General features: G+C 45.1%; 1 protein-coding gene across 1 annotated transcript in view; it reads left to right on the forward strand.

The window, feature by feature from the left end:
- LOC115058353 (myomegalin) overlaps window positions 1-15,950 on the forward strand; it is a 34,386-nt gene that overhangs the window by 15,334 nt on the left and 3,102 nt on the right. The window contains 39 exon segments of the mRNA XM_029525702.1: window positions 50-187; window positions 286-405; window positions 509-601; window positions 702-926; window positions 1,013-1,171; window positions 1,263-1,364; window positions 1,953-2,090; window positions 2,245-2,424; window positions 2,604-2,798; window positions 2,890-3,072; window positions 3,147-3,263; window positions 3,360-3,440; window positions 3,551-3,657; window positions 3,757-3,899; window positions 6,265-6,395; window positions 6,522-6,697; window positions 6,874-7,201; window positions 7,687-7,852; window positions 7,912-8,076; window positions 8,181-8,443; window positions 8,536-8,750; window positions 8,959-9,076; window positions 9,200-9,317; window positions 9,421-9,475; window positions 10,645-10,892; window positions 10,971-11,075; window positions 11,187-11,348; window positions 11,488-11,745; window positions 11,864-11,995; window positions 12,089-12,205; window positions 12,291-12,480; window positions 12,569-12,690; window positions 12,896-13,132; window positions 13,253-13,354; window positions 13,524-13,744; window positions 13,822-13,965; window positions 14,092-14,230; window positions 14,350-14,396; window positions 14,608-14,662. Of these exon segments, the coding sequence (XP_029381562.1) occupies window positions 50-187; window positions 286-405; window positions 509-601; window positions 702-926; window positions 1,013-1,171; window positions 1,263-1,364; window positions 1,953-2,090; window positions 2,245-2,424; window positions 2,604-2,798; window positions 2,890-3,072; window positions 3,147-3,263; window positions 3,360-3,440; window positions 3,551-3,657; window positions 3,757-3,899; window positions 6,265-6,395; window positions 6,522-6,697; window positions 6,874-7,201; window positions 7,687-7,852; window positions 7,912-8,076; window positions 8,181-8,443; window positions 8,536-8,750; window positions 8,959-9,076; window positions 9,200-9,317; window positions 9,421-9,475; window positions 10,645-10,892; window positions 10,971-11,075; window positions 11,187-11,348; window positions 11,488-11,745; window positions 11,864-11,995; window positions 12,089-12,205; window positions 12,291-12,480; window positions 12,569-12,690; window positions 12,896-13,132; window positions 13,253-13,354; window positions 13,524-13,744; window positions 13,822-13,965; window positions 14,092-14,230; window positions 14,350-14,396; window positions 14,608-14,662 (5,995 nt within the window).

Here is a 15,950-nt window from a genome sequence, read left to right on the forward strand (position 1 = left end):
AAAATCATAAGAAAATAATTTAATGTGGCTTTTATTGTCTTCATTGCAGAGTCTGGTTGAGGAGCAACAAAGTCAGCTCAACCAGTATGAGTGTGCGGCTGGTCAGTGTGTCAGTGAGCTGCAGAAGGCTCAGCTCCAGGTTCAGTCCCTGCAGGCCAAGATCCATGAGAGCGAGGCTAACAATATGGTAAGATGCACAATCAAAGTCATGCAATTACAGGTGGATATATTTAGTACCAACACACATGAGAGCTAATGAGCAGCCACCTCTGTCTCCATCTGTAGAAGCTGCAGGAGAAACTCAATGAAATGGAGTGTGAGCTGCGTTCACTCCGCCAGGCTGGTCAGAGTCAGGAGAGAACCATCCAGGGCCTCACCGACTCAATCAGTACAAAAGACAGTGAGGTGAGTGTGTTTTTTATGCACTAACCAGTGAATTAACAAAACTCAGCCAGTATGAGACAAATGTGGCTAATAAGTTCAAACACATGATTAATTTAACTTTAAGGCCCAAGAGCTGTACCAGATGATTGAAGGACAAAACACTACTCTGTGTAAGCTGCGAGAAATGGCCCACCGCAACCAGCTCGCTCAATGCAAGGTGAGATCTGATCCAGAATCATTGTTATTAATGGTGAAAACTTGTCTCCAGCTCTAAACACGCAGTGCCTGACCTTAGTCTGTGGTCATTTCCTCTCCAGGCCCCCGAGGGGGTCAGTGAAGCCTTGACGCTTGCTCAACTACAGGGTGAACTAATGGGGGTTCAAAGCTCCCTGTTCTCCCTCGGTCTGGAGCTGGAGGCCAGCCAGAGGAGTCTGAGACAGAGCCAGAGGCAAGGAGATGACCTAGCTAGGTTCAAGGATAGACTGAACTCCGATCTGCAGGAAGCACTGCAGTACAGGGAGGTCACTGAAAAACACAACCAGGTCAGTGTGATCAGGAAAGTGCAGCAATGAGAAAACCAAACATTTCGAAGCAGACGTGCGAGCAGCTTCTCCTCTCTGTGCTGCAGGACTTGCACTGTGCCCTTCAAAAAGCTCACTCTGAGCTTCAGGCTAAAGAGGCAGTTCTGAAGGAGAGTGATGCAGAAAAACACACTCTGCTGCGGGAAAAGGACAGAAGCATTGCACAGCTGAAACGCTCTCTGCAGGACAAGGAGCAACAGTTACAGGTAACGCACACATCCTTGCACAATTTGTCTACATACACTATGTAGAGACACACGTGTACAGATCTGTATCTGTCAATCTTTGTATCTGTAGGAGTACTCAGACATGTTGGAATCAGCAGGAAGCTCCAAACCGCGAGATGCCCTGCTGGAGAAATTGCGAGAACGTATTAAAGATAGAGACAGAGCCCTGGAGGTAAAAACAAACGCTCATTCATTCATTCCAATGACTGACGGCACATTGCAAATACTGACTTGCAGCAAAAATCCTCCTGATGCCTGACTAGCATGCTCAGCTACTGCTTAGTGTCGGCTGCTGTACCCTATTCTGTGTGAGTCATGGGAGTCTTGCAGAGAATTTTTAATCAGAAACGATCAGTTTGCAGTTTTGGAGAAAAGGCCAGTAAACCAGTAGTTCAGCATAAAATTTGAACAACAGTATATCAAGATCTTGTTGGAGGCATGTGAGACAGGAGGAGAGCAAGAGGAGAGGACAGGAGCAAAGGGAAATAAGGGCTTAGTTATAAGAGGCAACATCTTCCTAAAAATCAGAGGACATCTGTAGGGAAATGTATGTATATTCTTCTGTTGTGGTATATTCTGATACATTGGATTTTGCAATTTGTAAAAAAACAAAAACAAACCCTTTGAATTCTGCATACTAGCTCCTCTCATTTGTTTCCAACCACTGAGCTCAGCACAGTATAGAATAAGATGAATGTCACAGCAGCAGGAACCCAGAATAGCAGCAGTGGGATTTACCCCCCCCCTTCTCTGTCTGCAGCGCTCCATTGATGACAAGTTCCGCTGTCTGGAGGAGCGTGAGGGCCAGGTAAGGAGGCTGCAGCTGGCCCTCAGGGAGAAGGAACGAGACCTGGAGAGACTACGTTGCATCCTGTCCAACAATGAAGAGACCATCACGGTACGTTCCTGAAGACATCACAGCTGATGGTTCATACGTAGGGCTAAGATGCATTCAGGAGATTTTTCTGCTCAGAAAATCACCAGGTCCAGAAATGTGTAGTTGTATTTGTATTTTTTTTTTTTGTGGTTACACCTGTGATTGTGTCCATCAGAGTCTGGACAGCCTTGTTCGAGGCAAGGAGCTGGAGCTGGAGCAGGCAGCCGAGGCCTACAGGAACCTCCAATGGCTGAAGCAGCAGAGTGAGGAGAAGGAGAGGAACACCCTGAGAGAGAAAGACACAATCATCAACCAGCTACAGGCAGCACTTCAGCGCTGCAGCCAGGAGACACAGGTAGCACACACACACGGTTTCATGCTGTTATTATCATGGTTTCTAATTGTTTGCTTAGTTATTTTGAAAGCTTCGAAAGACCAGCCCAGGCAGACAAACCTGTGTGTGCTAGTTCACAAACAGGTGATCTAATGCAGCCTTTCGTGGGTGTGTGCCTTTGTCTGTTTGTCTGTACACAGGATCTGACAGCTGCCCTTGTTGCTAGAGCTCAGGCTGGTCCAACTGAGGTTGTGGAGGAGCTGAAGGCTCGGTTGGAACTCAAAGAGAAGTTGTTTCAGGAGCTGCTGGCCGACCACAGCCGCCAGTCTAACGAACACCAAACGCAGGTCCAGGATCTGCTCAACACTCTCAGCTCCAAGGACCAGTATCTGCAGGTAAGCCTCTGTTGCTGCTACCTGCAACTGTTTGTGTTTATGCCCAGCCAAAAAGTTTGAAATCCTCCAACATCTTCACCCCTTCCTTCAGGACTACTCCTACAGGCTGTCCTTAGTGATCAGTGAGCGGACAGGCCAGCTGCAGGAGCTACGCAAACAGCTGACGTTAAAAGAGCAGGAGCTGACCAAGCTGAGACGGGACAAGGAGAGGGAAGGGGGAGGAGAGACGGCACATATGCACAATCTGCTCAAAGAGAAGGAAGTCTTTATCAAGGTATCTGTCCTTGCATACTTACCTTTGCTCTGTGTACTCTATGCCTGATCTTCACAGTATAGTTTGTTCATTAGGAGCTGATGCAAGGCCAGGAAGAGGCAATGCGGCTGTCTTCAAAAGAGAATGAGGCAGAGATGAAGGCTCTCCAGGAGGAACTGCAGCTGGCACTGAAGAAAGAAAGGGAGGCTCAGGTATCTGGATAGATGATAAATTTATACAATCTTTGTGGGGTTTCATATCTTTCTCGTGTGTATATAGAAGTCATAACCTTTTGTCCCTCCATGCAGGAGGAGCTTTCTGCACTGCGGTCATCTCTGGCTCACCAGCAGGTCAAAGTAGTTGCCACAAAAGACAGCACAGATCACCAAGTATGATTTTCCTTAATTCACAGTCAAATATTTAGGGGTTTGGATGGCTTATTTTTTGCACTTTCTGTACATCTCCTTCATCCTCATCTCTGTCTGAATATCTGATTTAGTGCGTGCTGGAGCAGCTTGTGTCAGAGTACGACAAGCTCAATGATGCCCTGAGGGCAGAGAAGAGATTGTACCAAAATCTCATGCAAATTCACACCAGGAGTGACAGGTAGCGAAGATGTACCGAGTCCAGTTCCTTGTGAATATAATCAGGTTTTGTTGTCATTGTTGCCCTAAATACAGTATTCGCTTCTTCTTCACCTCGCAGCACTTCAGAGAAGATCCAGTCCCTCCACACTGAGCTAGACTCAGTTCAGGCACTCCGTGGCCAGCTGGAGGAGGTCCTGTCCAGGACCCGTAGCACGGCCTTGGTGCTGGAAAAGGCTGCGAAAAGGCAGCCTGACTTTGGAGGTGGGGAAGAGTGGGGTTCAGCCTCCAGGGCTGTAGGGGGCACTTTCACTAACGCTCCATGACGCTCTGTTTGCTCGCAGCTCAACTGAATGACACTGATGCTCTTCACATGAGCGAAAGCTGCCTGTAGTCACTGATGGTCATATTTATTAAAGAAATGTGGTCCTAAAGTAAATATGATGAGATATAATATATTGAGTATGAATGAGACTCAATATCTGACCCTCAGTCTGCAGGAAGTTTTCCAGACAGCAAAAGCACTATTCACTGTAGGAGCTGCCTGTTCAGATTCAGAAGTGTCCACATGCAACTCACATCTTATTTATAAGTAGATTACACGAGTATGGTCTGAATATGTTTTGTATTGTTTCATGAAAACTGCCTGTGTATTGCTTTGCAGTGCGATTGTTCTGTATTGCCATTTCTGTGTACTGTCTCTCACCAGTGTCACTCTTCCAGCCTTACTGTCACAGTGAAGTTACGCCTTACAGTGAAACGTCTCACCATCCATCATTTTTTCTGTTATCTGTTGTGAAAAGGATGTGCACACTTAACAAGGCCCAAGATACAAATCCAAAAAGAAGAAAAAAAAAAAAAGATGGCCGAGCCATTCCCCTCAATTCAACTCAACCTTGAAATATACTGTTACCTGCCCTGCTTTAGTTACATTTTAGTCTGACAGCTATGCATGAAACATGCAGCTATATTAAGATATAAGGCACTAGGTGCCTACTGACCTCTTTAAAATAAAGTTATGGTAAGTTAATATATTTATTTCTTTTAGATTTCTTTTAGATTATCTGCTTGTTGAACTTCCCATCAGCTTTGTACCAACAAACTATAATATCAAGTGATATTACAGTCTGTGCTTTCTATAAACCACATGAGAAGAAATAATACTTGCTCATTATATCTTTATATTTGGAAGACTACGTTTCTTAGGATGTATGGCCTGATTGCTCATCTGGCCTCAAATATGGAGTCCTTGTCAACGCGTCTTTTTTTTTCTTTTGTATTTTAAATGCTACAGAAATAAATGTGCTGGCTTTTTGTGAAAAGCAGCTGTTATGGATTTTTCTTTCTTGTGTTAAATTGGGAGTTTGTTGTAAGAATATCCCAAATCTGAAATCCTCCTCATGCTGCTTGATTATACCCCCCCCCCCCCGAGAGATTTATATGGTCTATATGAACCATTCTTCAAAGTAGAAACACTGTTTCCATGGTTTCCTCAGCACTTTTCCCCTACTCTGACACATTATTTTTGTGTAACTATAAGAACACAATAATGTCTGTTATTGGACATCTCCAACCCGAATCAGTGTTGTTTGTTCATGTCCCTGATTTCCTCATGCATGATATTGTGGCATGGTTTTCATGTTTGCATGGCTGCTCGCTCTAATGCCCAGTAAGATGTTCACAAAACTAAATTACAAAATCCACGAAATAAGTGAAGCTCACTTGAGCCCTTCACATGATAGATATATTGGGGGGAGGAAACATGAAATCCATGTATCTGTAAATGGCAGATACACCCATGATAAGCCCCTAAAGTCCCCAGTCTGAGTGGTGACAGAAAGTAGTGTCCACAGTGTGTAAACAGGGCCCCACACTCAGTTCAGCTTACAGAGCACATTGTTCAATCAATAATAACCCAGTACTGCTGCCCTCTCACTAGCAGCACAAAGATACTTCTACTGTAGTGAGTGGAGACATTTTTAGTTCCTAAGTATGTTTGAACCTTCCCTGATAGTGAAGTAATCCCATAAATCCCAACAATACAAAGAGCAACTGTAGAGATACACACCACAGTGTGTATGTGTTAGTGTTATGTGTGTCTGCCGAGTATCGTTAGGGCCTATTATGTAAAACAGTTTTCCTTTGGAGGTCCAGCCAGTCATTTTCCTGTGAGCCTCCACTTCCTGGCAGAAAACCAACATCCATGTATGTTCCTCGCGCACCGTTTGTACAAGTGTGTGTGTGTGTGTTCTTTACTAATACTTTAACACAAAGTAAAAGAAATGCTACACACAGCAGATTTTGCCACATGATCACCAACCTACGTGAATAGAAGTGATCTGAAGTCCATAAAATTTTGTTTCAGTTTCCCATGAATACACACACGCACAATTCAGTGTTTTTGGCATGCTGGCAAAGTATGACATAACATTTCCCTTCAGTGCCACAGCTTTCAAAGTGGTGATTCAGTGTACAGACAGACGTGTGGAAAGAATGGGGTAGAAGGTGAACGGCAGCAGGGAGAGACACAAATATCAAAGTAGAAGAGGAAAAACGGTTGGATTAAGATGTAAATACAAACTCTAAGAAGAAAATGGACATTATCCTTATATGGTTGTTGTGTTTCCAGAGCTCAGCACAGAGGAGGAGGACGAGGAGGAGGAGGAGGGAGACTACGAAGATGGCAGCAGTGACGAGTTCACAGACAGCATAGAGGAAGATGAGGACAAAGTGTTGGCCAGAAGTTTGGCCTTTAGTCAGGTAAAATGTTTCTATACACATTTCACGGTTAAATATCATTAAGATGTAATCATTTATTTCTGATTTCATTCTTGGAGAAGGTTTGCTCAGTCCCTTCACTTAAATAGCTTTGTTTTGTTTTTTCAGATTTCTGTAAAGCCTCCTGAAACTGGAGGTGTGACTGGAGAGCTATCGAGGGGGCTGCCATCCCAGAGAGCTGATGTAAACCACATTGAGGAAGCAAAGAAGAAGCTTGAATCCCAGCTTGAGGAAATAAGGTTACAACTGGAGAAGGATGGCTACACCTCTGTGACCCAGATGAGGTAATATTATTTGACTCTTAAGAAACTGCACGTTCTAATTATCCAAGAGGACTTTCTGACTGTTAGGTGGTGGTTGTTGTTGCTGCTGATGTCTCTGTGTCTGAGCTGCTGAAAGCCTGAAAACTCTGTCATGTAGATGCCTATTCAGCTTCATCTTTCCATCCGTCCCCAACTAGGAGTGCACTGCTGAGGCTGCAGGAGGAGAACCTGGTTTTAAAAGAAAGTCAAGGACAAGGCAAAGCCAGAGTCCTGGGACTGAGTCTGACCCAGGAAGAGGAGGAGGAGGAGGAGGAGGAGGACGAAGAAGAGGATATTGAGGAGGAGGAGGAGGAGGAGGAAGAAGAAGATGAGGATGAAGAGGAGGAGGAAACCTCTCCTGTGCTGGTCGGGAAGCGAGGTCCGTTGTGTGTAAGTGAGGAGGGAGGGAAGAGGCACTGCACAAGGCCATGTTCTCTGGACCTGAGCAAGCTGACGTCCCATCATCACACACAGCAGCTTCATATGGTAACACACTGTACATTTCAGCACAATATATCTAATGCAGATGTTTAAATTTTAAATAATTGAGTGAAAGCGGTCAATGAAGTCCTGTCGATGTTCTTACTGTGTATGCTGCATTTGATTCCATTTTTGGAGAACATTCATTGAAGAGAACTGCAGCTGGCAGATTAATGTTCTGAAAGTGCTTTGTTATGTTCCCCTTTTTGAATAAAGCAACATCTATGCTAGTTGCAAAGCAGATTTTGGTGATCTGTGGTTGAGCAGCTTTGCCTCTGGGGCCTGTTCTCCTTTTCTCCCAGACTTCTCATCACTGTGCTCTCTATTTAGAGCGCTTTGTTGGTCTCGTGGTTGTTTACAGAAATGTTGCTCTCACCTCGCCTTCCCGTGTACACGTTAAAAAATTCAGTTAGTATCCTGATATTAAACGAAAACGTAAACTTAGATTTGTTCAACTGAAAATACTGCCTTGAACACTTTTGTTTCTGCAGGAGGTGGACCCAGCTGAGGAGGGTCTCCATGAGCAAGCAGCCCGCCTACGCTCTGATCTGGCACTGAGCCATCAGGAGAACAGAGATCTGCAGGAGAGGCTGATGGTGTCTGAGGCTACAGTCCATGCTCAGGCTGAACAACTGAAGGATTACAGAGATCTGCTCAGTGAGTTACTCTGAAGGACATGTGTGATGTAGTGAAGAGATGCTGATAAACGCATAGAGACTGAAAGTGTTTCAGATTTAAGCCATTCCTCTTTTGTGTCTGTGCAGCAGAGACATCGGTCCAGCAGGCCAGTAAACAGGTGCAGGTAGATCTTCAGGATCTGGGTTATGAGACTTGTGGTCGCAGTGAGAACGAAGCTGAAAGAGAAGACACCAGCAGCCCAGGTAAAAAAAAAACAAAACAGGTGACTCCAAAATCATTAGAACCACCTGTAAAATGCACTCTTCAATCATTCAACAACATGTCACTGCCTCTCTCTGTTCTGCAGATTTTGATGACCTGGAGATGTGCACATCACTGTCCCATCAGCAGGACTATGAAGGTGTAGGCACCAATTGGTACGCTGGTAGCTGCAGCAGTAACAGAGGTACTTATGAAATAGGGGATGAATCCTCTCTCCAGCATCTGGTCCAAGATCTGCGCTCGCAGCTGAGCCGCTGCCACAAGGTGATCCGGGGACTGCAGCTGCGTGTCCGATCCCTGTCTGCCACCAGTGATTATGCTTCCAGTCTGGAACGCACCCCTCGCAAGGTACCGCCACAATAATCAAGTCCTCTTTGTTACTGGCTGTAACTATGGACAAATCAGAACTTTTCTTTTGGATATTTTTCCTCATCCTTCAGGTAAACTGGGCCTTTGAGACATCACCTGCCCCCAGTGGTGTGGAAGAGGACGAAGGCTGGATGTCTGACACACAGGGGATTCAGTCAGGGTCCAAACCAAGTAGGGAGCTGCAAGAACTGATTGAAAGAGTTGCATCGCTGGAGGCACAACTGAAAGACTCCAGACTGGAGGGAAAAGGGCAAGCAGAAGAGGGGAAATGTGCCACTTGGCCTGGGTGAGTGGACAGTGAAGCAGCGGTAAAAGAAAAGAGAGAAGGAGAGATATGCCTGTTCACCCAAAGGCCCCTTTATTTGAACCAGAATTGGTTAACAGATGCACATGGGAATGTCATAAGACTTAAAGCCTGTGGTGCTTCTCAAAACTTTAATATTCATATCAGAGCTTCCTCGTGTCCTTCTGTGATGCTACTCCTCTCTTCACAGGAAGTACAACTCTCTGATTCAGGCTCAGGCTCGTGAACTGTCCCACCTGAGGCAGAGGATGAAAGAGGGACAGGGAGTCTGCCACATCCTCACCCAGCACCTGGGTGACACCACTAAGGTACTGCAAAGCTTTCTGCTTTCATTCATTCTTCATTGTCTTCACATCACCAAAACAATATGGACCACATGGGGATCTTGAGTGGTTAATATTTACTACACTCTCAAATTGTCAAACCATCAGGCCTTTGAGGAGCTGCTGCGAGCTAATGATATTGACTACTACATGGGTCAAAGCTTCAGAGAGCAGCTGGCACAGAGCATTGCCCTGTCGCAAAGAGTGGTCACCAAGATCAGTGGACGTAAGAGACACTGTCCTTTTAACACAGAAATCCAGCTCTTGTTATGGTATTGTACTAACACTGTGGCCGTCTCCTTCCATTCTTTCAAATTCGTTTTGCACAGGCGAGCGTGCTGAGAGCAATGACGAAAAGCAAGGCCACGAACTGCTCGCCCTACGGTGAGCCAACTTTGTTGTCTTTGTGCTGAATGTACTGTTTGTGTGTAGCTTTTATCTGCCTCACCTGATAAGTTTAGCTCTAATGCGGAGCCAACCTGAGAAATTACATTTTTAGATCTCAATACATGAGATCATACACCTTCAGTTACATTAAAAGGAATGCAGCAGATAGTCCATTGTAGCTCTTTTTTCCTGGCATGTCCCAGACGTGGTTGTAGGCTTTAGCATCACCTGCAGCAGTGAGGTCAGTGGATTTCCCTTTAAGTAAGTAGCTCCCTTTGTAAAGCACTCGCTGTATCCTTCTGATTAGTTTACTTCGTCATGTGACTTGTTGCGGCATGCTAGGAGCTGTTCACATTGAGACAGACTGTTGCTGTTAATCCACCATTGGCCAAAGTGGGGATCCTTTACCGTTAAGTTGCTTTAGCCGAACAGACTTCCAGGTGTCCCAGCAGCCGGGCTTAAGAGGCTCAGCGTGACTGTCTTGTATGGTAGAGCACCCTGCTGACAGGCTGTTCCTCGTGGATATAAAACAAGGATTTTGTCTAATTTTATCTGGCATCTGAATTATAACTGTTTTTGTTTTAAATCAATTTTCCAATACTAATAATAGTCATTTATTAGGTTGTACTCTGGGGAAAATGCAAAGAACCAGAAGATTTGAAAGATGAGAGTCAGCAGTTTGCTCTGCATCTTTATAGCTGGCTCAGCTGTCTGTAGTCCACCAAAGATTTGCACTTTCTGGGCTATACTTGCAGTCAGAGGGCTCCTTTGTGGGAAGCTGTGCTTTCTAAAGGCAGCTCCATATACAGGCAGTCCCTGTGAGGCCTTTTTAATGATGCTGGAGAGAGGCAGTTCATGCTTCAACGGCTGAATCATTAACAGACACACATAGTCAACTTCATGTCTAGTTCAAAAAAATCTTCTTTAAAAAAATACAATTACTGGTCAGTGGTTGCAGATTGGTTGGTCAACGGGTGAAGGTTTGATTGAAACCATTAAAAAGATAGGTGAAGTTGAGCGACTGAATTTTATGTATTCAGTTAAGTGATTTATCAAATTATCATTGCAGCTCATTTGATTGTAGAGATATAAGCTATAAAGGGCTCCATTGTGAACGACACCAGGAAATGTCAACCAGGTGATTCTCATCCTGTGTACACATGCAGGCTGAGGAAGGAGCTGCAGCAGAAAGACAAAATCATCGAGTCCCTCCACACCAAACTGCAGCAGCGTCCTGAGACCCCATCCAGCTGCCATGCCCTCTCAGAGACCACCGACCAATCAGACAGGACCTCCTTGGTGTCCGACGAGTACAGGACCAATGAAGACTTGGATCTGTGTTCGGATTTAGATGCCAGAGAGTATCAGGAGGAGCGCCGGCTTCAGCATCCAGGACACGGACCAGAACCAGACGGTATTGTTGAATCTTAAGTTTTCTTTCTCTCTGTGAAATGTCTCTTCTATCCTTTCACCTTCCATTCCCCTCTTCTAGTCTGTCCACATTTCCCTCCTCCTCATGGCTTCCTCAAGTCCTCCAGCAGCTGTCCCAACATGCTTTGCTCAGCCCCTCTGGCTTTGGCAAGTCAGTCCTCCAGAGGTATGGGACTCACAGATGGCTATGACTTGCAAAGCACCCAAAAATCCAAATTTTCTTTTCCTCCTCTTCCCCCATGTGCTGTACCTGTCACTTCCTGTCATTTTCCTCCAGCCCTTTTCAGTGAACCTGTTTCCTCCTTCCTCTCTGTCCCCTCTGGCCCTGACGTCTGGGGTAACGAAGTCACTTCTGACCCCCGGCCCAGGGCCCTGTCTGTGATCGCTGTTCGCCCAGAGCTGGACACGCTGTACAAACAGATGAATGAGCAGAACAGGGGTGAGGGGCCAGGGAGAGTGTGTCACATGTAAAAAATAAATGTAAAATAAAGACTGTTGTAATCTCTACTGAGAGTAAGCACCATCTTATAGTTTACCAAACGTCTTCTTGACTCTTTTGTGTGTGTTTCTGGTTCCAGGCTTTGCGGCTCCCTGTGACAAGCCTCAGTTCACCCTCTCACCCAGTGCCCACAACCAACACAACCTCTCCAGTTACAGCTTGCTATCCCATCATGCCTTTCAACCATACCAACTGGGTGATATCCCTGAAGGTCCCTCGCTGAAGTCTGACTCAGGTCCAACAACAGGCGGGACTTTATGGGACATGGAAAATATGGTTCAGCCAGTTGGAAGCTATCCTGGATCATCTGGACACCAACCAGGAAGCAGCCAATCAGGTGTGAACAAGTTTTGTTGTTTACCTACTCTGTATCAATATCATAGATAAATTATTTGTAAGGACAATTAGTTGACAAATGGAAATAGCTAATCTTGATTCCAAGTATTTTTCCACAGGGGTAAATTTGATAGAGGAGCACCTGCGCGAAGTGAGGTGTCTCCGTCAGCGTCTGGAAGAGTCCATTAGGACTAATGAGAGGCTCCGACAGCAGCTGGAAGAGAGACTAGCAACCGCTTGCCGTGATGGCGGTACATCAGCTGTGCTACACTTTAATATCAACAATCACCTCATTCTCTTGGAGAAATTGCATCAAATGACTTAATTTTTTTTTTTTCATCCAGGGGCACCAACAAACATTTACATACAGGGGCTGGACACAGTTACTCAATTGTCCAATGAGATCAGAGTTTTGAAGGACGAAAACCTCAGCTTACAGTCACGCCTCCAGGACAGCACAGGTGCTATATCTGAAAAGCAGATAGCAAGTTTTCTCATTGCATCTGTGCGTTAACTCTTTTGCCCTCACCTCTCCTCTTCCCTCAGACACATGTGAGGAGTTGACCCAGTTAAGAGAGGCTGTGTTTACAGCACGAGCACGTCTGAAGCAAGCAGAGCTGGAGGCTGAGCAGTGGAAAGAGGAGCTAAGGCGACTACAGACTCACAGCCAGGAGCAGGGGCAGCAGATACACACATTAAGGCAGGAGCGTCAGGCCGGTCAGGAGAGGACCAACAGGTTGGCGTACGAGCATATAGAAATGGTCCTCATATGTGTGTGCTTGCATATCTGTCAGCTGACAACATTTGTTTGTGCACGTCTTCAGGCTCCAGCATGAGGTTTCCCTACTGCAGCAGCAGCTATGTGAGAGCAGGGAGCTCATCCACTCCCTGCAGAGCGAACTACAGGTTTATGATCGAGTGTGTTCCAGCTCAAAGGCCAACAAAGGTGAGAAAGCTACTTCTGATATTTTTCCTTTAAATAGAAATAGACATTTAATCAACAAATGCACATGAACTCCTGTGGATTCTTTGAGTTTGGTACCATCTGGTGGTAAATTTAAGAACAACACAATGGTTGTGATGAATAAGTCAAAGCATTTGTTACCCGAAGGCATGCAAGAGTCTCCAGATATTGTGTATTTTGCTTTCAGGCTACCTCTGTGAGCTCCCCGGCCTACCCGTGGAGCTGGGGGAGCTGCTGGGAGAGGTGAGGAGTCTGCGGGCCCAGCTGCAGACCAGTGTGCAGGAGAACAGTGCTCTCAAACAACTGGAGCTCCACAAGCAGCTGGAGCAGAAGCTGGGTGTTGGCTCTCCTCGGACTCCCTCCCTCTCTGCCCTCACTGCCAGCCCTCAAAGAGAAAACTTCTACAGACGACAGCTGCTGCACGGTGAGACTGAGGCTTGGAGATGCAGCTCCAACATCCTACAACACAAAGTGTTTATTTGCATGGTGTGGTGTGGGTTTGCATTGTGTCCAAGCCTGGTTTGTGTGTCTGTGTGCTTCACAGACCCAGCTCCGTCTCCACCAGTCAGGGACATTGGTCTGTTTAACTGTGGATCTCCTGGTCCTCCCTACTCTGACCTGGACGACAGTCATAGCACTGCCAATGGTGTGACTTAACACTGCAACTAAATCTGCCTTGAATTTGTTGCCTTATAATAACAAGCTGTACTGCTTTGTAACTAAAATAACCCTTTGCTGTGATTTTTATGTACTTTTGGCCAATTGTCTAAAAGACAGAAAATGCATTAAAGATATTCAAAATACTTTTTTCCCAGCAGACCCTCTGGACCCTCACTCAGAGCTGGAAGGGGAAGCCCCTGACGGATCTTTTGCAAACCGTAATGGTCGACATGCCATCGGACATGTGGATGATTTTAGTGCGCTGCAACAGCAAGTCATAGAGGGCCGGAGCCTTGTCCAGCGCATGGAGACAACCCTGCAGGCCTTCCTCAGCCCACCACTGTTGGAGGGCACCCAGAAACAGAGCAGTGAACTGGTGAGACAGAAGTATTTTCAACAAGTGTCCCATCAACAACTGCAGAGCACAAATATCTAAGCAATTTCTAAATGCAGGTCCTGGACTATGGATGTGTGAAGAATCTGCTGTCCAACACCAGGACACTGAGGCAGATCCTGGAGGAGGTGATGTCTCTGCTCAAGATGTTCTGGAGGGCAGCTCTGCCCAGCACTGATTCCTCCATTCAAAACCTAAAGAAGGTTTGGAAACACATTACTATTATTATTCTTTTACGAACTAATTTTAAGACTGCTGACGTTCAGAATGATATAACAAAATCAAGTCATGGTGATAAATATACTGTGTGTGTGTGTGTGTGTGTTTAGGAGCATAGTATGCAGGAAGAGATCTTGTCCCTGAAACTGCGTATTTCAGAACAGGAGGAGGTTCTTAAGGGGACAATTCAGAGACTAAGGAGCACCAGCCGCACCAAGGAGAGCATGGAGCACTTCATAGTAAACCAGCGTAAGTGTTTCTGTGTGCGCATGCGAGTTTTTTGTAGAGAGAAAATGATCAAACAAAATGTTGTCATGGCAAGTGTAAAACAAAGGTCTAAGACCCCCCCCTCTTCATCTTTTTTACAGTGTCAAGGACCCGTGATGTGCTGAAGAAAGCAAGGACAAATTTAGAGGTAAGCTGCATTTTCTAATCCAGTATATCATTCATCATGAAGGATATCTGTGCGTTTATTCCATAGATCACAGTATCAGTATTGTATGTTGTGACGTCCCTGTACACTTCTTCAAGTCTAGTATTAACTGTGTAAGTTCATCAGTTTTGCCTCTGTCTTCTGTCTCACTTGTTCCTTCGTCCCGCATTTGTCTCTCTTTTAAACCCCCCAGAAGAATGAGCTGAGACTTTCTTCTCTAAGCTCCTCCTCCTCCTCTCCTTATGCTGGTAATTGTCTGACATATCATGGCCTTGTGAAGGGGTAAATGTTGTCCCAGATATTGTATTTATAACTGGACTGTAGTAGTTTCTGTTTTCTGGGACAACTTTTACCCGAGTGTGGATTTGCTTTTGCCCAATCGTGCTGATGTCACTGCTTCACCACCCCATCTGACACTAACTCATCTTGGTTTAACTGTTGACTGCTATTTTAAGGATTTGTTTCCGCTTTAGTGGAGTGAAAACAGAAATAAAACACAAGAATTAATGGAGCTGATGGCATGCTACTGTTTTGGTCAAGCGTAGGAAACAAGATGACTGCACACGTGCACGTACACGGTCCAGTCGGCCATTTTGTTTTCTACTTGGTATGTTTTTGAAGTATATGTCATATTCATCACTGACCTCACTGCGTAACTCACATGTAGGCAATGTTGGTTGATTGTGGTTTTTAAAAATGAACACACAATTGTTGTTTACTGGCAAGTGACTATGGTTGAAGTTGAATCTATTCATAGCTGGAGAACCCCCACGATGGGCACCAAAATAACTACACGCATAGTTTCCATTCTGTGTGTTGGCTGTCATCGTATCACCCAAGGATGTAAACAAACGTGTGTGACAGCGTCATGTGTCGGATTCAAGACGTTTGCCCTTTAGTCATAGGAGGGGTGTCATACGCACTGATTTATTCAGAATACAAGACACACAGCGCACAGAAAAAAGCATAGCAAGTACGTGTGTGTGAAGGAAGGGAGTCTTGAGAAACATATTTGTCTGCTCTCTAATCACTCATTCTCATTCATCTCCAAGCAGTTGTACTTTGGGAACTTTTATCACACGTTATGATAACAATCTGCTCCTTGCTGTGATGTTGGGGACTAGTTTGACAATACACTTATTTGCTTTTTTACCAAGACTGAGAAAAAAGAGAAAAAAATTGCAATGGTCGGCACACTAAATGTGACACTGGAAATCAACCACTGTAGCTTAGCAGGTTAGCATTAATTGTCCAAACATGGCAAACAGCTGACAGATATTTCCAGAAGGAAAATAAAAGATCCCCTCAAAAGATTGCCATCCTTTTCTTCTCCAATGGAAATCATACCATTCTGCTAAGCAGATCATCTCCCTTGGTTTATTGTCATAATTACCATACAGGCAAGAGAGAACTAACAATCTTCTTCTAATTCTCTGTAAGAAGGCAAATAAGTATGTTCTTGTATCCACTGTTGATCTGCTCCTTTACCGTCTCACCTAGCCACCGCTTTTATCAGGCTGAGTAACTTTGCCTTTC

The sequence above is a fragment of the Echeneis naucrates genome, chromosome 17 (assembly GCF_900963305.1).
Source record: "Echeneis naucrates chromosome 17, fEcheNa1.1, whole genome shotgun sequence".
Lineage (NCBI taxonomy): Eukaryota > Metazoa > Chordata > Actinopteri > Carangiformes > Echeneidae > Echeneis > Echeneis naucrates.